Raw genomic sequence first — 22,417 nt, forward strand, 5'->3', positions numbered from 1 at the left:
GAGGCTGCGGTGGCCGGGAGCGGCCACTGCACTCCAGTCTGGGTGACAGAGTGAGACTCGAACTCAAAAAAATAAATAAATAAAAATAAAATAATTTTATCAAAAAATGTATGTGACCCAATATGTCAAGAATATTGTCATCTTAACATCTAATATAACAAATTATAAGATATTTTACATTCTTGTTTCGTATCAAGATTTGTGCTCATTGCACTTGAAATGGAAATTGTACTTGGACTCCAAAATCTGCTGGTCATTTTACATTTATAGCACATCTCAGTTCCAACCAGCCACATTTCACATGGCCAATAACCATATACAGTGAGTGGCTACCGCATTACACAGTGTAGCTTTGGATAATTAAATACTCATTGGATGAATTTGTTAACCAATTACCCCCATGATGATGTTGAAAGGTCTTGCTGTACTTCATTGGTCTTATCTCTATGTTTTGGGCCATTTTTTAAAACTTTTCCAACCAGGCTTGGTGGCTCAGCCTGTAATCCCGCGCCTTTGGGAGGCTGAGGTGAGTGGATTGCCTGAACTCGCGGGTTCGAGACCCGCCTGGGCAGGTGAGACCTCATCTCTACAATAAATCAAAAAATCAGCCAGGCGTGGTAGCACATGCCTGTAATTCCGGCTACTCGGAAGGCTGAGGCGGAAGGATCGCCGGAGCCCAGCAGGTCGAGGCTGCGGTGGCCGGGAGCGGCCACTGCACTCCAGTCTGGGCAACAGAGTGAGACTCCAACTCAAAAAAACAAAAACAAAACAAAAAACTTTTCCAACCACAAATGTTAGTCTTTTTCATTGAATTCCAGGATATTAAACAACAAAGGCCTGCAGAATCTTTCTACGGTTTTACTTCACTTAGCATAGTAAAACAAATGTGTTTTTAAAAATTACTTTAAATACATTTTTGTCAATCATGTATATTTCTTAAGCTTTTTTTTTTTTGAGTCAGAATCTTACTCTGTCACCCGTGCTGGAGTGCAGTGGCAAGCTCACAGCCACTGCAGCCTCGACCTGCTGGGCTCAGGTAATCTTTCTGTCTCAGTCTTCCAAGTAGCTGGAACTACAGGTGTGGACCACCACACCCGGCTAATTTTCTTTTTTTATTTTTTATTTATTGTAGAGACAAGATCTCACCAAGTTGCCCAGGCTGGTCTCGAACCCCTAAACTCAGGCAATCCTCTCGCCTCTGCCTTCAGGCATTAGCCACCATGCCCAGCCTATATTTCTTAAGCTTTTAGCTAAAGATTTCTTTGCTTTAAATTATAATTGAACTATCCTAAGAATAACCATCATAGTACAGATAATAACTAAGATGTATTGAAGATGATTATGAGCCAGCTACTCTAAAATTCTTTTAGACATCACCTAATTTAATTCTCACAACTTTTAAAGATAATCGTATTGGCTGGGATCAATGGCTCAGTCTGTAATTCCAGCACTTTGGGAGGCCGAGGCGAGTGGATTGCCTGAGCCTGCGGTTTCGAGACCCGCCTGGGCAACTTGGCAAGACCTCATCTCTACAATAAATCAAAAAATCAGCCAGGCGTGGTAGCGCATGCCTGTAATTCGGGGCTACTTGAAAGGCTGAGGCAGAAGGATCGCCGGAGCCCAGCAGGTCGAGGTTGCGGTGGCCGGGAGCGGCCACTGCACTCCAGTCTGGGCGACAGAGTGAGACTGCAACTCAAAAAAAAAAAAAAAAAAGATAATAGTATCATTTTAGAAATCGGCAAGTTTATATAACTTGCCAAAGACTACACCGCTTATAAGAAGACCTGGAAATAAGATCCAGGCTTCTTAAGTACAAAGCCTGAGCTATTAAGCACTATGCTCAGGCAGGGCACAATGCCTCCTGCCTATAATTCCAGCACTTTGAGAGGCGGAAGCAAGAGGATTGCTTGAGTCCAAGGGTCTGAGACCAGCCTGGGCAACTTTGTGATACCTCATCTTCACAATAAATAAAAAAATTAGTCGGTCATGGTGGTGCACACCTGTGGTTTCAGCTACTTGGAAGGCTGAGGCAGAAGGATCGCCTGAGCCCAGCATGTCGAGGCTGCAGTAGCTATGAGTGTACTGCTATAAAGAATGTAAAAACTTTTGTTCATATGATGAATCCTTAATATTAATTAGCATAGCAAATATTTAGCTACCTTGATAGTAACTGGATGAACAATTTTTCTGTGTTCTAGAGTGAGTAGCAAGAAACTGTTAAAAATGTTTTCGTGTCTAACTATAAAAACATACTATCTCATCACTAGTTAAACCTAAGAAGAGAAGTTCTATTGTTAAATTTTCTGTAGTGGAATAAAATTCAGCACTTTTGTTCTCTCAATACAGCTTTATAGGATTGACTTGTAAACTGTTCTTACTTGATAGATGGAAAGCAGATGGAATTAATTCTAAATTGGAAAGGAAATAGAAAATTGAAATAGAATTGGAATTAGAAAAGGCTCTTCTTTTAATGATTTTCGAAAGACACAAGTCTTCTCAAGGAAATGTGGCCAAGGAAAATAAAATTTGGCCTCATAACAATAGTTTGATATTTTTCCTATGTTTGATTTAAGTTGTATAAAGTAGGGATTAACACTGTTCCTTGAATATGTACTAGGAACTGCTTATACAATTCTCTTGTACTTTTTGAGAGAAAAAATTCAATTAGGAATTCAATATATTTAGTGGCTATTTGTCTATTCAAGTTTTTTCTCATCTTTTTCTTTTTCTTTTTTATTTTTTTTGAGTCAGAGTCTCACTCTGCTGCCCAGACTGGAGTGCAGTGGCAAGTTCACAGCCACCACAACCTCAAACTGCTGAATTCAGGTGATCCTTCCACCTCAGCCTTTCAAGTAACTGGAACTACCGACACTTGCCACCACACCCAGCTAATGTTTTGATTTATTGTGGAGAGGAGGTCTCGCCAAGTTTCCCAGACTGGTCTCAAACCTGTGAGCTCAGGCAATCCTCTCACCTCAGCCTCCCAAAGTGCTGGGATTATGGGCATAAGCCACCGCGTCCGGCTGTCACATCTTTTTAATAAAGGGGTGCAGAGTAATTCACCCCAAAATATAGCATTTTGCCTGAAGTTTTCTCTGGTTGTCCACCCCCCTACCTCCACCACCTCTCCCAAGTTGAGTCCTCTACCAGTTAACAGGAAGGGATGTGATCAGCCCAAGCCCAACCTTTTTACAAAATAACCCGTCTCTCAGTTTCTTTCAGCTTCCAAAGATAACTATTTGCTAATCATTGTCTGTTTCCCCCATCCATTCATTCCCCCCAGCCAGGTGTGGCTCCTCATCAGAATTCCTCCTGCTCCCCGTCCCATAACCTGTTTTACAGACTGCAAACCCCCATTTTTCCTGTTACCTCCAGATAGTATTTAAGATTCTGCAACTCTGCCGGTCTCCGTGGCTCAGCCTGTAATCCCAGCATTTTGGGAGGCCGAGGTGAGTGGACTGCCTGAGCCCGCGGGTTCAAGACCTGCCTGGGCGGCGAGACTTCATCTTTACAAAAAAAAAAAAAAAGATTCTGCAACTCATTGGGAAGTTGGGTCTTCATTCTGAGAGTTCTCATGGATACATGTTAAATAAAATTTGAGTCCATTTTCTTGTTATTCAATCTTCCTTCATGCCAGGGATTTTCAGTGAACCATTGGGGCACAATGGCCGTGGCCCCTGCACTAATTTTGACACTTTACATTTTTAAATCATTTGTCCATTTAATTTGGTTTTCTTTTTTTTTTTTTTTTTTTGAGTTGGAGTCTCACTCTGTCGCCCAGACTGGAGTGCAGGGGCCACTCCCGGCCACCACAGCCTCGACCTGCTGGGCTCCGGCGATCCTTCCGACTCAGCCTTCCAAGTAGCTGGAACTACAGGCGTGTGCTACCACACCCGGGTAATTTTTGATTTATTATAGAGATGAGGTCTCGCCAAGTTGCCCAGGCGGGTCTCGAACCCACGAGCTCAGGCAATCCACTCACCTCAGCCTCCCAAGGCGCGGGATTACAGGCTGAGCCACCGAGCCCGGCTTAATTTCGTTTTCTAATGTATTGTCCAATTATTACTTATAATTTGTACGTTTCATTGTGTCTTTATATCTTTCATTATTTCATCTACTTCAGTCCATGTTTGTTTCTTTGTATATATACCCTCTTACTAATGATTAATCTTTACAAATGCATGTCTGGCTCACTAATCTTTTTAAAAAATAGCTTTCAGTTTTAGAAATCATATCTCTTTTTTCTATTTCTTTTTTTTTTTTTTTTTTTTTTTTTTTTTTTTTTGAGTTGGAGTCTCACTCTGTTGCCCAGACTGGAGTGCAGTAGCCACTCCCGGCCACCGCAGCCTCGACCTGCAAGACTCCGGCGATCCTTCCGCCCCAGCCTTCCAGGTAGCTGGAACTATAGGCGCACCCTACCACACCCGGCTAATTTTTTTTTTATTTATTGTAGAGATGAGGTCTCACCAAGTTGTCCAGGCTGGTCTCAAACCCGCAGGCTCAGGTAATCCACTCACCTCGGCCTCCCAAAGTGTTGGGATTACAGGCTGAGCCACCAAGCCTGGCCCAAGGCAGCTTTTAATACGTGGAAGTTCCAGAAGGGATGCAGGGAAATTTTTCCCCAAATTATAACTTTCTGTCATAAAATCTCTCTACCCTAGCCACCATTTAGATACAGAGAAGCTGCTTTCCCTTGCTGTTATTATCCATTGCAGAAAAGAAGAACTAAACCGGGCTGGGTGGCTCAGCCTGTAATCCCAGCACTTTGGGAGGCTGAGGTGAGTGGATTGCCTGAGCCCGCGGGTTCGAGACCTACCTGGGCAACTTGGTGAGACCTCATCTCTACAATAAATCAAAAATTAGCCAGGCATGGTAGCAAGCGCCTGTAGTTCTGCCAACTTGGAAGCCTGAGGCGGAAGGATCGCCGGAGCCCAGCAGGTTGAGGATGCAGTGGCCGAGACCGGCCACTGCACTCCAGTCTGAGTGACAGAGTTAGACTCCCAACTCAAAAAAAAGAAGAACTACATAAGACCTTACCTAAGCACACCTGCTTACAATATAATGCCGGTTCCTGGGGCTCATTCAACTTCCAAAGATATCTATTTGCAAGTCATTCTCTGATTCCCCATACATTCATTCCCGCAACCATGTGTTACCCCTCAGTAGAATTCCTCTTCCTTCCCCACCATAACCTGTTTTACAGAATACAAGTCCCCATTCTTCCTGTTACTTCAAGATAGTATTTAAATTTCTGTACCTCACTGGAAAGTTAGATCTTCCTTCTGAAGGATGTGTATACACTTTTTTTTTTTTTTTTTTTAGTCTCACTTTGTCAGGCTGGATTGCCCTGGCACACACTCGCCCACCGCAGCCTCAACCTGCTGGGCTCAGGCTACCCTTTTGCCTCAGCCTTCCAAGTAGTTGAAACTACAAGCATGCGCCACCACACCCGGCTAATTTTTTGATTTATTTAGAGACAAGGTCTCACCAAGTTGTCCAGGCTGGTCTTGAACCCCTGGGCTCAGACAATCCTCTCTCCTCAGCCTCCCAAAGTGCTGGGATTGCAAGCTTGAGCCACCTCACCCGGCCACGTGTATACATGTTAAATAAAGTTTGTATGCCTTTTATCCTATAAAAAAATAAATTAAAAGGGTTCAGTCATTATTCCTTTTTGAAATAATTCTAGAAAGGTCTATGATTTCAGGGAAAGACAAAAATATTTAGAAGGGGAAGTAAAACAATACTAGACACACTGCAAAACACAAACCCATGCAGCAGGAAAAATCATGGCCAGAGATGACATGATCAAGTAAAGCAATTTCAGACTGGTCATCAAGCTGTAACATTCAAATCAAATTATCTTAAACTCTGGCGTTTTCTTTTGGTGAGATTTTGTCATGTGACTAGTAAGATGGATCTATGGAATAAATAAATTTAAAGGTCATATCCACCTATCAATTTCAGGCTCAGATTTCATATTTATTTATTTTGGTTTTTCTTTTTTTAAGTTTTCAAACAAGGTTTATTAGAAAAAGAAAGAGAGACATGCCAGAGCTGGCATGGGTGAAAGAGACCACACCCATATTTATTTAACTATTAAAAAATTGGCCCCATATGAAGATAAAAATAAAATTCTGTATTTGCACCCACCATATGCATAAGTATTTTATAGATAGATTAAATATCTAAAGAAAAAATAAAGTTATAAAAGTAGTCAAAGACAATATAGGAAAATATTTTAAGCACAGTGTGAAAAAGACAACTTAAAGAGAACAAAACTCCAAATATAAACAATAGACTAGAAGAAAATAATTACAAAATATGAGACAAGAAGTTATATATATGTATGTATTATATGTGTGCATGTATATATACATAAAAAACATTTGTATTGTGTGTGTGTGCCAAGTTGCCCAGGCTGGTCTTGAACCCCTGGGTTCAGGCAATCCTCTCACCTACACCTCCCAAAATGCTGGAATTACAGGCAGGAGCCACCCACTGTGCCCGACTAAGAGCTAATCTTTTTAATATGTACAACGACTTGAGTAATTGTTTTTTGATTTTTGAGTTGAAGTCTCATTTTGTCACCCAGGCTGAAGGGCAGTGGCATGTTCCCGGCCACCTTAGCCTGGACCTGCTGGGCTCAGGCTATCCTTCCACCCCAGCCTTCCAAGTAGCTGGAACTACAGGCATGCACTACCATGCCCAACTAATTTTTTGATTGATTGTAGAGATGAGGTCTTGCCAAGTTGCCCAGGTTGGTCTTGAACCCATGGATCTATCAAAGTGCTGGGATTATAGGCGTGAGCCACTGCGCCTGGCTGAGAAATTTTTAAAAAGACAGACAATAAGCCAAAATATAAGTACCATGAACAAAAAGTCACAAAATACCCACAAACAGCCAAAAATTATAAATGTACACAATTCCATTATTAGCAAGAAAATGCAAGTTAAAATCAAAAGCGGCCCAGCATGGTGGCTCAAGCCTATAATCCCAGCAATTTGGGAAGCAGAGGCAAGAAGATTGCCTGAGGTCAGGGGTTCAAGACTCAAATCATTTTACAAAAAAAAAGATACATGCTCATGCATGTTTTATTGAGCATCATGGCAAGACCTCGTCTCTAAAAAAAACAAAAACCAAAAAAACTAGCCGGGTGCGGTGGCACTTGCCTGTGGTTCTAGCTACTTGGAAAGCTGAAGCAGAAGAATCACCTGAGCCCAGCAGATTGAGGCTGTGGTGGCCATGAGCATGCCACTACACTCCATCCTGGGCAACAGAGTGAGACTCTGACTCAAAAACAAACGAACAAAAAAACAACAACAAAAGCAATACAATTTGCATCCATTGAATTTGCAATAACTAAAATGATAACATTAACTAGCTATGGTTTGAGGAAATGGACAGTCTTATACACAGTTTTTTAGAAATTTGAAATAGTATGGCATATTTGGGGGAAGACTCTGGAAATCTCTACTTAAATTTTTACACATAAATATAACTTGACTCATCAGTTTCATTTCTGGAAATCTATTGTTCAGGGAGAGTAATACTCATATATAAGGCAATATATGGAAACCTCCTTAAGTATTATTTGTATGGCAAAAACTAAAGATACACCAGTCTAAGAATTGCACATCTATACCACTGAGTTATAAAATAGTAATTTTACCTCATCAAGCTGAAAATCTTCTGCAAAGCAAACGAAACCATCAAGAGAACAGGGAAACAGTTCACAGATGGAGAAAAAAATATTTGCCAACTGCATATCTTACAAAGGCCTAGCATTTAGGATCTACAAGAAACTCAAATGTGCCAAAGGGAAAAAAACAAACAGCCCCTTTAAAAAGTGGACAAAAGACATGAATAAACACTTCTCAGAAGAAGATATACGGGCAGTAAACAGACATGAAAAAGTGCTCGGTCTCACTCATCATCAGAGAAATCCAAATCAAAACCACATTGAGAAACCACCTAACCCGAGTAAGAATAACATCATTAATAAAACAAACAACAGCAGATGCTGGTGAGGATGCGGAGAAAAAGGAATGCTTCTACACTGTTGGTGGGAATGCAAACTAGTGCAACCTCTTTGGAAAACAGCGTGGTGATATTAAAAGAACTAGACACTGATCTTCCATATGACCCAGCAATCCCCCTACTGGGAATATATCTGGAGGAACTCAAATCATTCTACAAAAAAGATACATGCACACGCATGTTTATTGCAGCACTATTCACAATTGCAAAAACATGGAACCAACTGCCCTGCCCATCGAAACTGGACCGGATAAAAAAGAATGTGGTACATATACACAATGGAATATTATGCAGCCATAAAGAAGGACAAACATATGGACTTTGTAGCAACTTGTATGGATTTGGAATCTATCATACTTAATGATCTATCACAGAAATAAAGAACAGTGTAACACACGTTCTCACTGATAAGCAGACTCCGAACATTTACCATAATACGATAAGAAAAGGATTGGTCGGGTTCAGGGGCTCAGCCTGTAATCCCGCGCCTTTGGGAGGCTGAGGTGAGTGGATTGCCTGAGCCTGAGGGTTCGAGACTTGCCTAGGCAGGCGAGACCTCATCTCTACAAAAAAAAAAAAAAAAATTAGCCGGGCGTGGTAGCACGCGCCTGTAGTTCCAGCTACTTGGAAGGCTGAGCAGAAGGATCACTGGAGCCCAAGCAGGTCGAGGTTGCGGTAGCCGGGAGCAGCCACTGCACTCCAGTCTGGGCGACAGAGTGAGACTCCAACTCAAAAAAAAAAAAGAAAGAAAGAAAACCCTTTTTTAGGTAAAAAAAAAAAAAGTAATTTAAAAAATGAGATTAATTTAACTATACTTACCTGAAAATGTAGTCCATGAAAAGGAAAATTTTAAGATAAAACCAATAGGAATATCATTTTCATGTGTTATTTATATGTATGCATATTTACATGTAGACATATTAATATGTGCCTATATGGACACATATATACTTATGTGTATATAGACACATATAAACATATATTCTGCAAAGCAAACGAAACCATCGTGTATGCATATGAGGTCTGATAATTAAGTTCATGAACTCATCCTAAAAAAAGTGCTACATACCTCATTGCTATCCTATGGTCACCTTCGAAGTACCACCCTTGGGAAGCTATGCACTGATGCCAGCACCTAGTCCACCCGTCAAAGCAATTTTGGAACACTTTTTCTGGAATGGCCATCAGAGTTGTCATTTGTTACGCTTGATATCCTGAAATGTCATCAAAATGTCTTCCTTTCAATATTTCCTTTATCTCTGAGTAAGAAAAAAGTCACTGGGGGCCAGATCAGGTGAGGAGGGAGACTGTTCCCACACAGTTATTTGTATAGCACTGCTAAAGTAAGTGTACAGTGGCAAGTTCGTGAACTTAATTGTAAGATCTCAGCAAATAATGATGATAGCTCTGATGGCCATTCCAGGAAAAGAGTTCCAAAATTAGTGGGTGTATAACTTCCCAAGGGGAGTTCTTCAAAGTTGACCTTAGGGATATTCAGCAATGAGATATGTAGCGCTTTTTCTAGGATGGTTTGTGAACCTAATTGTTGGACCTTGTACACACATATGCATATATATACATTTATACATGCACATATACTTTCTTTAGTTTGTGCATGTGTTTGTAATAATAATAATAGCTAATATTTACTGGGTTTTACCTTGTGCTAGGCACTATTCTTAACAAGTTACATGAATTGATTCAATCTTCGGCACCATCCTATGGGCTTGAGATTAGTATTCTCCCTCTTTAAAAGCAATTTGCCCAAGTCTCACAGTTGGTGACAGAGCTGGAGCTGATTTCACACAATTGTTCTTTAGAATCTGCATATTTTTAGCTGGGCTTGGTGATGTGCCTGTAGTTCCAGCTACTGGGAAAGCTGATGCTGAAGAATTACGTGAGCCCAGCAGGTTGAGGCTGCAGTGTCCATGAGTGTGACAGAGTGAGACTCTGACTCAAAAAAAAAAAATGCAGGTTCTTTTTTTTTTTTTTTTTTTGAGTTGAAGTCTCTGTTGCCCAGGCTGGCATGCAGTGGCATGCTCATGGCCACCGCAGTCTTGACTTGCTGGGTTCAGGTGATCCTTCTTCCTCGACCTTCCAAGTAGCTAGAACTACAGGCACATGACACCACATCTAGCTAATGTTTTTTGATTTATTGTAGAGACGAGGTCTCGCCAAGCTGCCCAGGCTGATCTCGAACACCTGAGTTCAGGCAATCCTCTAGCCTCTGCCTCCCAAAGTGCTGGGATTACAGGCATGAGCCACCATGCCTGGTTAGAAACTGTACATCTTAAACTCTCCACAGAAAGTTCTCTGAAAGCAGGAAACAGACCACTGGTCTGGTCAGTGTTGCTAAGCTCCTAAGGTCCTAAGGACCCTAGACTCTCTTCTCAGAGTCATGTGTGAGGTTTTTGAGGGTTCTTTTTGCCTTTTTAAGACTTGAGCTCCTTTTATTCTGCAACGGCAGATAGGTTAATTCTAATTTTGATCTGTAAATGAGTAACTCTGTGGGGTAAAATGGAGGGTGAGTGCATTTAAAATATTAAGATCCTATTAGACAAGAAAGTAGCTTTTGGATGACAGAAGAAGCTCTTCCTAATGAAGCCACAATAATATTGATTTAATTCTGGGCTTGCTGAGAATCTTAATCAATAAGAATTTAAAGCAACGAGAAAAATTGGTCTACATTTGAATAAAGCTGTTCAACAATGATGAGCTAAAGTGTGTTTCCATTATTACAGTCAAACAATTGCATTAGCAAGGTATAACCTGCTGCTTGTTTTTCCCTTTTTGAATGTTTTGGGCAATCGAAAGTTTTGAAAAAAATGACTATCTAAAAAATATTAAACGATGTCATTGTGAGAGTTAAGTGGAGATTATCAAGCACTTGAAAAGAAAAAAAAGCAGTGTTTTCCAACCCTAATTCAAACCAGATTAATGCTAAAACTCAAAGGGAGTAGTTTTCTAATAAGAAAACTTCACATTTTTTAGTGGATTTCAGGACAACTGTGCAGTTACAGGGGTACTTTTGCCTTTTTCTAGACAACAAATATGCTTCTAAAGTTTCTTTTCAAAGCAATTTTGTGCCAAGCATACATATTCATTGCTATAGATTTTAAATTAAATGCGAATGCTGTCTCCTAGCAGATAATAACTAATTCTAATTGAGCACATTCTACAAATGTTCTAGTTATTTACATGCATTTTATGCACAATCCAATGTAACCTTGACAACAACGTACATATGTTTGCATGTATACATGTTGGATATAGATTCAACATCACCAATTTACAAATGAGGAGATGAAAACATTACTAATTTGCCAAAGACCACACAATTAAAAAGAGAGCATCTGGAAATCAAGCCCAAGTAGTCTTTTAAATTTTCCATTGCAAAGTCCATACTCCTAACCACCATGCTCTGTGTCTCTAGCGATTAAGCCTGCACAGGGCAGGAAATAGGTCTCAAGTGTCTTTTCACGTCCAATTTTATCACAGGAAAATGAACTCTGCTAAATGAGTATTTGACATACTCATTTGTCTACAAAATTTGACACACAAAGTGAAGGGTTTTTATTCTTTGAGTTGAAGAATGCTTTTTCTATGTTTTCTAAGACAGAAGAAAAAATTTAAATCAAAGATAACTGCCATACTTTTTATTGACTGTAGGAAAACTTTCCATATTTTTTCTTTGGTTGAAACACAAAGTTAACATATTAAAATGTCAACCTATTTTCCTTTCATTGAAATAAAACTTAAAAATTTTTTTTTTCTATTTCAACCTCATTTATGAAACTTTTAAACTGCTCTTAACAGATGGGCTAAGAACTTTCTGTAGAAAAGATTCACTCTTACTCTCGTAATCCCAAAAGGGAAAATTGAAAGCTAAATTAAAAATCTGCTTGAGTCATCCAAATGACACAAATGATAATTAATCCCCTGAAGGAGTTTGGAAAGATGTTATGCTTCTCTAGAAAATTACAGAAGAAAAAGCCAAAGAGTTATATCATCATATTATGCAGTCTGAATGGCAGAGGTCTTCAGAGTTATTTGTTCTCTTTTTTTTTTTTTTGAGTTGGAGTCTCACTCTGTCACCCAGGCTGGAGCGCAGTGGCACTCACAGCCACCTCAGCCTCAACCTGCTGGGCTCAGGAAATCCTTCCGCCTCAGTCTTCCAAGTAGCTGAAACTACAGGCGCACACCACCACTCCCAGCAAATTTTTTTGATTCATTGTAGAGATGAGGTCTCACCATTTTGCCCAGGCTGGTCTTGAACCCCGGGCTCAGGCAATCCTCTCACCTATGCCTCCCAAAGTGCTGGGATTACAGGCTTGAGTCATTGCGCCCAGTTCAGTTATTTATTCTCGTCAGCCTACTAACATTTTCCTTGGATTTTAGTATTCTGGGGGGAGGACCATAACATCAATAAGGGTACCTAATCTCAAACCAGGTGAAGTGGGGACCAAAGGGATGCCCAAAATTTACCAGTACGATGACCACTTGTATAACCTAATCCTGAATTGTACCCCATACCTTTAAAATAAAAAGAAATAAACATATTTTTAAAAGATGTTAGTATACATCATCTAACATGTTTAAATCATCCGGAAATTTCATCATAATTGTGACAATAAAAAGGAGAGAAAAAAAGAAAAGCAATGTTCACAGATAGGAGTTGCCCCTCTTAAGCTTAGAGAGGAAGAAAAGTCACTAGCGATGACCACACATATGGAAAAGCTGCCCACACCTGCCAGTTGGACTGGCATCATAAACCCTGAAACATGTCCAGTCATGCAGTTCTCTGAGCTGAAGTTATGCCAAGTATTTGAGGAGGCAATTATACAGCTAAGGGGTTTTAAAACTACACAAAGCCCAGGTTGGATATTATTTTTAAAATTCCCCTTCCCACCCACACACAGCAGGTGCCAAGAGACAGTCATGGGGAGAGAGGAGGCCAGTGGGGCCAGGCTCAGCTGATTATGCGGGGGAGAACGGATGAGGAGGTGCCAGAATTTGGGACAGATCAGCTCATCTCCCTACTCATTCTTTTCTAGTAGAGGACTTAGTGGCACCCATCCCTTAAGAACCTAGACCCCAAAGGTATTCTGGGGATAGGTTTGGGGGCATCACATGCCTGGGTATAACAGTTCACCCTTGTCCCGCTGGCCAGTAACTCTGTCCTGTGCGGATACAGGCTGGGCCTTGCAGAAGCTGTCTGTTTTAAAAAGAAAAATTCTTTATAATAGGGAATTTTAAACATATATAAGCTAATAGTGAGCCCCTAAGTATCCATCACTCAGTATCCATAATTATTAATTATTTTCTTTTTCTTTCTTTCTTTCTTTTTTTTTTGAGTTGGAGTCACACTCCATCACCCAGGCTGGAATGCAATGGCATGCTCACAGCCACCCCAGCATCGACCTGCTATGCTCAGCTGATCCTTCCACCTCAGCCTTCCAAGTAGCTGGAACTACAGACCCAAGCCACCAAGCCCAACTAATTGCTTGATTTATTGTAGAGACGATGTTTCTCCAAGTTGTCCAGGCTGGTCTCGAACCCTGGGCTCTGCCAATCCTCTCGCCTCCTTCTCGCCAAGTGCTGGGATTACAGGCGTCAGCCACCATGCCCAGCCACGCTGCAATTTTTATTGTTATTGTTTGCAATCATATAAGAAAATTCATAAATGCAAGAGAAGAGCAATAAGACCATTAGGAAGAATATCGCTGAAAGGGAAGAAACATCTTCATTTTTCTGCCTTCTCTTCCTTTAAGCACTCACCAAGGTGTTTCCTTTATTCAAAAAGTAGATATGCTTGGTGGGTCATTATAAACTTTGAAATTATTCCACAGCTACTGGTCAGCAGCTGTTTTTATGGTAGCAATGTGGCATTTCTCTGTGGGAAAGAGACTGTCAACACAATCAAACACTTCGTGTGTGTGTGTGTGTGTGTGTGTGTGTGTGTGTGTGTGTGTGTGTGTGTGTGTTGGAATCTCTCACTCTGTCGCCCAGGTTAGAGTGCAGTGGCACACTGCAGCCTCAACCTGCTGGGCTCAGACGATCCTTCCACCTCAGCCTTCCTAGTAGCTGAAACTATAGGAGTGTGCCTCCATGCTCAGGTAAATTTTTTTTTAATGTTTATTTTTTATTGTAGAGACAAGGTCTTGCCAAGTTTGCCAGACTGATCTCGAACCCCTAAGACGCAGGCAGTCCTCTCATCTCAGCCTCCCAAAGTACTGGGAATATAGGAGTGAGCCACCATGCCCTACTAAACACTTCTTTCTTAGCAAACTAGAAAGTCGGCGTATGTGTGACAAATACAAGAAAACAAAGAAAAAACTTTGAAATTAGATAAAAAGAAAGACCAAAATAAACGCAGTATAAAAGAAATTATCCTTAACAATCATTTAAACCTTTTGGCAATGAAACTTTGTAAGACTGCAAGATTTCAGGTCATAGGAACCAGTATTTTTCCTTTTCCATTCTTAAACCAAATGGTAATAAAATGGTAAATTAGTAACCCAGGTTTCACAGCTCATGTGAAACACTTCCTGGGGTAAAGACTTCTCTTTTTGTAACACAATCTAAAACTCTACAAAAGAAACAATGAAATTAGAAACACTATATTCATTCCAATAATTCTCTTTGTTCTATTTTTTAGGCCCTCCAAATTTCTTTAAATTTCTAAGTTTTTTTAAATCGTAACAGCTCTGAATTTTATTTATTGATGTACTAACATTTAAAAAATTATTACTAAAATATAGATAGAATAATAGATTTTTACATTTTCTGTTGCTGTTTTTATTTTGTTTTGCTTTGGGATTTGAGCTCTCAGGTGCACAGAACTAAATTGGTTCATGACTTGCTTTTTTTCTCTATCAGGGCACCTTCTCTCTTTTATGTTTTATTTCATAATTCCCATTCATTCCTCATCACCAATACCCTCCCCACCTCCACCAGGCACCCACACACATGCAGTCAACGTACAGCCTTCCAAGCCCCATTCCATACGGCTCATGGTCATTTGCAAATATGTGCTTTCAGAACATTTGCTTTTATTAACATGAGTATGGTTTTTGTGAATATAGGTAATAATGATACATAGCTTTTAATGGTATAAGCAGTATTGAATTCTCTTTCTTATTTTATTCAGCTATATAATTTCAAAGTCTGTCCCCGTCTCCATTTTGTCATGTTGTTTATTGCCTCTGACACTGTATATTCTTCTCTAACATCTCCAAATCCCACATTTTACTTAGACATTTGCCTATTTCTGATCTCCTAGATTACCTCCAATTTCTTTCTATCACAATGTGCTCTGGTGGGCATTCTTTTTTTGAGTTGGAGTCTCAATTCTTTTGCCCGGGCTGGAATGCAGTGGCACACTCATGGCCACTGCAACCTCGACCTGCTGGGCTCAGGTGATCCTTCTGCCTCAGCCTTCCAAGTAGCTGGAACTACAGGGAAGCGCCACCATGCCCGGCTAATTTTTTTATTTATTGTAGAGACAAGGTCTCACCATGTTGCCCAGTCTGGTGTTGAATCTCTGGGGTCAGGCAATCCTCTTGACTCTGCCTCCCAAAGTGCTGGGTTTACAGGTGTGAGCCATGGCGCCCGGCAGGTGGGCATTATTATACATGCATTCCTGTGCATCTGTGAAAGCTCTTGCATATGAATACACATGCGAGAGTGAAATTTGCGGGCACTAAGTATGTGCCTACAGTTTTCACTAAAAACTGCCAGATTGCTATCCAAGTAGCTAAATCATGATGGAGCTGTCCCTGTCAATATGATGTGAGGTTTCTCATTTCACTACATCTTCACCAGTCTTTGATGTTATGTAACTTTCTAATCTTTCTAATTTTTAACAAACTGATAGCTCTAAAGTAGTTTAACAGACGTCATGGAGTCATAGTGGTTGTAGTAATTAGGTGCCTCTAGCAAATACTTCCACATTCAAATTCCAGGTCAACCCCTTCATACTCGTACTTGTGTTTCTGTTCTTGTTTCTCAATCTGTAAAAACGGAGATAATAATAATACACAGCTCAGAGACTTGCTAATGAATCAAAACAGTTATATTTTAAAAGAATTTAAGATAATGCCTGGCAGCCGGGCTCGGTGGCTCAGCCTGTAATCCCGCGCCTTTGGGAGGCTGAGGTGAGTGGATTGCCTGAGTCCGTCCGTGGGTTCGAGACCCGCCTGGGCAGCGAGGCCTCATCTCTACAATAACTCAAAACATCAGCCGGGCGTGGTAGCGCATGCCTGTAATTCCGGTCACTCGGAAGGCTGAGGCGGAAGGATTGCCGGAGGCCAGCAGGCCAAGGCTGCGGTGGCCGGGAGCGGCCACTGCACTCCAGTCTGGGCAACAGAGTGAGACTCCAACTCAAAAAAAAAAAAAAAAAAAAAGATAATGCCTGGCCATAGTAAGCACTCAAATATTGGCTGTGTGATTCCTGCCATTACTAGTGAGGACCAAATCATGGATACTCTGCATACACTGTATGGCCATTCAGACTATTTTGTTTTTTCGTTTTGTTTTGCTTTTTTGAGTTGGAGTCTCACTCTGTCGCCCAGGCTGGAGTGCCGTGACACACTCATGACCACTCCAGCATCGACCTGCAGGGCTCAGGCGATCCTTCCACCTCAGCCTTCCCAGTAGCTGGAATTATAGGCACATGCTACCACACCCGGTTAATTTGTTATGTATTTATTTATTGTAGTGACGGGTTCTCACCAAGTTGCCTGGGCTAATTCACTTGCTCAGTCTCCCAAAGTGCTGAGATTACAGGCTGAGCCTCCAAGCCCAGCCCAGACTACCCCATATTTGTAAATTACTTTTTCATAAGTTTCCTAAAATTTCTTCTTACTGAGTTCTTTTTGTTTGTGTATATTCTTGATATGCATATTTACCAAAGTTGAAAATATTTTAATGTTTTTACAGTGTATCACTCATTATTGAACTTTGTTGTTCTATCTTGAAGTTACATCTTTAGTCTGGTGTAGTCAAGCTATCCATTTTTCCCTTTAAACTTTATGCTTCTTTTGTTTTGTTTTGTTTTAAAAAATCTATCCTCTTTCTAATATGAACTCATAGAGACATAAACTTTTATAGATTTTGATCCTTCTAAATTTGCATTTCATTTTATATTCCATTATTCCAATCATTTGATAATCTTGTCGAATTAGTTCTATTAATCAATAATTCATAGACTTTTCAGTATATGATTACCATCTATAAATAGTATTAAATATAAAGAATTCCTACTATCTTAAAATTTCTGTTCCTGGTTTTAGCATTGTCAAAGACCTGTCGCTGTAAGTGTGCCACTGCACTGCAGCCTGGGAGACAGAGACGACTCCAGTTCAAAATAAAAAAGGCCTGTCAGACAGTAATAAGATATTGCGTTTCTTACTGCTTTTTTTGTATTTTTTAAACAAATCTTAAATAAAATTCTTTTCAAGTTTTTTAATTTAATATTGTTATTGTTGCTATTTATTATTATGTCATTAGATTAAGAAAGTTCTTTTCTATGTAGTTTTGAAGAATGTTGTACAAACCGAGCATGGTGGCTCACACCTATAATCCCAGCACTTTGGGAGGTGGAGGTAAGATTGCCTGAGTCCATGCGTTTGAGACCAGCCTGGGCAACTTGACAAGACCTAGTCTCTACAATAAAAATAAAATAAAAATTTAAAAATTAGCCAGGTATGGTGGCACATGTCTGCAGTTCCAACTACTTGGAAGGCTGAGGCAAAAGTATCATCTGAGCCCAGCAGGTCGAGGCTGCGGTGACTGTGAGCTTGCCACTGCACTCCAGCCTGGGTGACAGAGTGAGACTCCAACTCAAAAAAATATATATTTTGTACAAAAGGAGTTTTTATTTCTTTTTATTCTATTGAGATAATCTTTAAACAAAACACATTATCATTTGGCTAGATAAAATTTTGTGTGTGATACTGGTGTTGATATTTATAAACAAAATTGAAACATAATCATATTTTCTTGAACTGCCTTTATTGGAGGACATAGTTATAATAGCCTCTAAATGATTTTAGCAGTTTTTATTTTATTCTGCGTTCTAGATCAACGAGTATACAATGGGGAACATATGTGGTAAGATCCGCATGTAACACTTCTTGGGCCTGGTACTTTATAAAAGAAGAGTTTTTGTTGTTGAAATAATATTGTTTATTCACCATGTATTGCTTAGAGTTTGCATTTCTTATTGTGTTAACTGTGGCTTTTTTTTTTTTTTTTTTTTTTGAGTTGTAGTCTCACTCTGTCGCCCAGACTGGAGTGCAGTGGCCACTCCGGGTCACTGCAACCTCACCTGCTGGGCTCCAGCGATCCTTCCGCCTCAGCCTTCCGAGTAGCCGGACTTACAGGCACGCGCTACCATGCTCGGCTGATTTTTTTGATTTATTGTAGAGATGAGGTCTCACTGCCCAGGCGGGTCTTGAATCCGCGGGCTCAGGCAAACCACTCACTTCAGCCTCCCAAAGGCGCGGGATTACAGGCTGAGCCACCGAGCCCGGCTAACTTTGGCATTTTATATATTCTAGAACCATGTTCACTTTACCTTGAATTTCAAACTTATTGGTATTTGCTTTTTTAGAATATTATGGCAAAATGTATTACGCTAAATTATAAAAGATCTAGAAATAACTTTTTAAAAATTCTGAAATATTATTGATGGTTATAAACCAAGACATGACCCAATGCTGATATTATATCATGTTTTCATAAGAGTGGATTAAATTAATGTTAAAATGTCAATTGCTTCTTAATTTCATGTGGAAAATATATAAGCATTTATAGGACAGTTTTGGGAAAGGATAGTGAGAATCTGCCATGGCAGAGATTACAGGGGAAAAACAGTGTGATGAAAGAAGCATGTCACAGATGAATGAACAAATAGATCACTAGATTAAATAAAAAGTTAAGAAATAAGAATTTTATGGGCTGGGCACAGTGGCTCACACCTATAATCCCAGCACTTTGGAAGGCCGAGGTGAGAGGATTGCCTGAGCCCATGGGTTTGAGAGTAGGCTGGGCAACTTGGTGAGACTTTGTCTTTAAAATAAATAAAAAAATTAGCCGAGCATGGTGGCACATGCCTGTTGTTCCAGGTACTTGGAAGGCTGAGGTGTAAGGATCACCTGAACCCAGCAGGTCGCAGCTGTGGTGGCCGTGAACGTGCTACTGCCCTCCAGCCTGGGCAACAGTGTGAGTCTCCGAGTCAAAAAAATAAATAAAAGTTAAAAAATGTTCATAATAAAAGAATGTTCATGATCTATTAATAATGTTTGTATATGTTATTTTATTTTATTTTCTATATTTATAATATATATTTATATATACTTTTATATAATTTGTAATTTATATATAATTAATTTTATATAATTTAATTTACAGTATAATATAGAATTTATGTATTTATATAATATATAATTTAATTTGTATTATAATATGCAATTTATGTATTTATATATAATTTAGTTTATATTATATATAACTTATGGGTAATATAAAATATTTATATATAAAAATATATATTTAAGCCGGGCTCAGTGGTTCAGCCTGTAATCCCGCGCCTTGGGAGGCTGAGGTGAGTGAATTGCCTGAGCCTGCGGGTTCGAGACCCGCCTGGGCAGCGAGACCTCATCTCTACAATAAATCAAAAAATCAGCCGGGCATGGTAGCACATGCCTGTAATTCCGGCTACTTGGAAGGCTGAGGCGGAAGGATCGCCGGAGCCCAGTAGGTCGAGGTTGCGGTGGCCGGGAGCGGCCACTGCACTCCAGTCTGGGCGACAGTTTGAGACTCCAACTCAAAAAACAAAAACAAACAAACAAACAAAAAATATATATATATTTATATTATCTTATTATATATAATGTTGTATAATAATAATTTTAAACATAATAATTTTTTTTAAGCTAGCTACATGCCAATACGTACTTCATTTTGTTTGAAACGCATGTGAGTAAATGTGTCTATGGGTTTATGTGTGAATAATAATAATACACACCGAGTGAGAATCTTACTAACTGGCAAAACTGTTTCACAAACTTTAACTGCATTAATACATTTAATTCTAACAACCATCCTATCACATGATATTCCCATTTTAGAGATAAGAAAACTGAGACACAGGGTAACACGTCACAGGTTACACAGCTAGAAGAGGCAGAACAGAGAACCGAACCCAGGAAAGCTAGCTCCGAAGCCTGTTCTCTTACCCACTAACAAAGAGAAATGGATGGATAGATGAACAGAGACAGGCAGACAGACAAAAAGATGATGCGTGGATACATTTATCAACTCAATAAAGAGAAAGAATATGTATCAAATTGTTAAACGCTATACCCTTTAAAAGATGGAATTAAAAAAAAAATAATAGATGGAATTTGACTATAAAGTTAAGCTCGGTCCGGGGCTGAGGATCCATTTCCATTGGTTCTTACAGCTGCTCCCTAGACCCCAGTAGTCAAAATGGTGAAATAGATCAATAGCAAGGCCTCTTTTCAGGATGTCTTGGAAGCTGCAGTTGATAAACTCGTTGTAGTTGACTTCTCAGCTACGTGGTGTGGGCCTTGCAAAATGATCAAGCCTTTCTTTCATGCCCTCTCTGAAAAGTATTACAGTGTGGTGCTCCTTGAAGTGGATGCAGATGTCTGTCAGGATGTTGCTTCAGAGTGTGAAGTCAAATGTATGCCAACCTTTCAGTTTTTTAAAAAGGGACAAAACGTGGCTGAATTTTCTGGAGCTAATAAGGAAAAGCTTGAAGTCATCATTAACGAATTAATCTAATTATGTTTTCTGAAAACATAACCAGTCATTGACTATTTAAAACTTAGAGTTTTTTTATTTACAAAATGTGTGAAGTATGGAGACTATATAGCCATCTGATTATAAATGACAATAAAATAATAATTCTGCCCTTTAAAAAAAATATATGTTTGTCAAAATAGAGAGCAAGAAAGATGTGATGATAAGTGAGTGTAATTCCTTTATAATTTTCAAATAAAAATTAAGTGCTTATACTTTCAATGACTCTAAAAATGACATGGGTCTTTTTCATTTCTAACATGTCAGGGGTTCTCAAATGGAAGGATGAAACTTCTGGAAATTCTACATTGCTTTTAGCCCCAATCACCCAAGAAGAAGATCTGTACATTATGGGTTATAAAAACAAATGACAAATCAAAATGTACAGTATCATATCATGATCTTAACTTTGTTTAAAATATTGTCAGAGTGTATCTCCAGGTTGTATGATTAGAGATAGTTTTAATCTTGCTTGTAGCTAGTATTTTCAAAATTGTCTTTAGTAAGCATGTAACTATTGTAAATAGAAGAATGCACAATAAATATTAAAATTTTAAGAAATAGTGGAAGAGGGCTGGCTGGGTGGCTCAGTCTGTAATCCTGTGGTTTGGGAGGCCGAGATAAGTGAATTGCCTGAACCTGCAGGTTTGAGACCTACCTGGGCAACTTGGTGAGAGCTCATCTCTACAAAAAAAAAAAAAAAAAAATTAGCCGGGCGTGGTAGCATGCCCCTGTAGTTCCAGCTACTTGGAAGGCTGAGGCGGAAGGATCACTGGAGTCCAGTAGGTTGAGGCTGCAGTGGCCAGGAGCGTGCCACTCCACTCCAGTCTGGGGGACAGAGTGAGACTCCGACTCAAAAAAAAAAAAAAAAAAAAAAAGAAATAGTGGAAGAAATAAAACAAATTCTCATCTTTAAAAAACTGTCTCAAGCCACCAGCTGTGGTGGATCACATCTGTAATTCCAGCACTTTGGGAGGCTGAGGAGGAGGGTTGCTTCAGTCTAGGAGTTCAAGACTAGCCTGGACAACATAGCAAGACCTCATCTCTACCAAAAAAAAAATATATATATATATTTGAGCTGGATGTAGTGGCACACACTTGTAATCCCAGCTACTAGGGTGATAGAGATAGGAGGATCACTTGAGCACAGTTTTTTTTTCCTTCTCCTCTCTCCCTCCCTTCCTCCCTCCCTTCCTCTCAAGCACAGGAATTTGAGGCTGCTGTGAGCCAGGATTGTGCCTGCACTCTAGCCTGGGCGAGTGATACTCTAACTCAAAAAATAAAAACAAAAACAAAACAACAACAAAACTGTGCCAGGTATCCCAGTGCCCCAAGACTTCTCCGATGAAGCAAACTGCCCTTGCCTTTCCTTGGCGGACCTCAGCCAGAAAAAAGCATAAGCACCAGGGGTCCAGGAATGGCTTCTTAAATGGCTTCTTTTCATTCCTGGTCACTTCAGGAAAGGGACTGGGTAGACATGCAGTGAGTTGATGAGACTTTCTCTACCAGGTCTCAATGCGGTTTTCTCTGAAGTATGCAAAATACAGT

The 22,417-nt window shown here is 39.8% G+C and overlaps 1 protein-coding gene and 1 pseudogene across 1 annotated transcript in view; both read left to right on the top strand.

Moving 5' to 3' along the window:
- LOC103272203 overlaps window positions 1–17,356 on the top strand; it is a 36,773-nt gene extending 19,417 nt beyond the window's left edge. Inside the window, exon 5 of the mRNA XM_021718408.1 lies at window positions 17,332–17,356. Coding sequence (XP_021574083.1) covers window positions 17,332–17,356 — 25 coding nt within the window. The remainder of the gene's footprint in view (window positions 1–17,331) is intronic.
- A 3,177-nt stretch (window positions 17,357–20,533) lies between these two features.
- LOC103272199 lies at window positions 20,534–20,851 on the top strand (annotated as a pseudogene).
- Window positions 20,852–22,417: the final 1,566 nt, after the last annotated feature.

The sequence above is a fragment of the Carlito syrichta genome, unplaced genomic scaffold, assembly GCF_000164805.1.
Source record: "Carlito syrichta isolate Samal-C Ts95f unplaced genomic scaffold, Tarsius_syrichta-2.0.1 Scaffold312189, whole genome shotgun sequence".
In the NCBI taxonomy this organism is placed as follows: domain Eukaryota; kingdom Metazoa; phylum Chordata; class Mammalia; order Primates; family Tarsiidae; genus Carlito; species Carlito syrichta.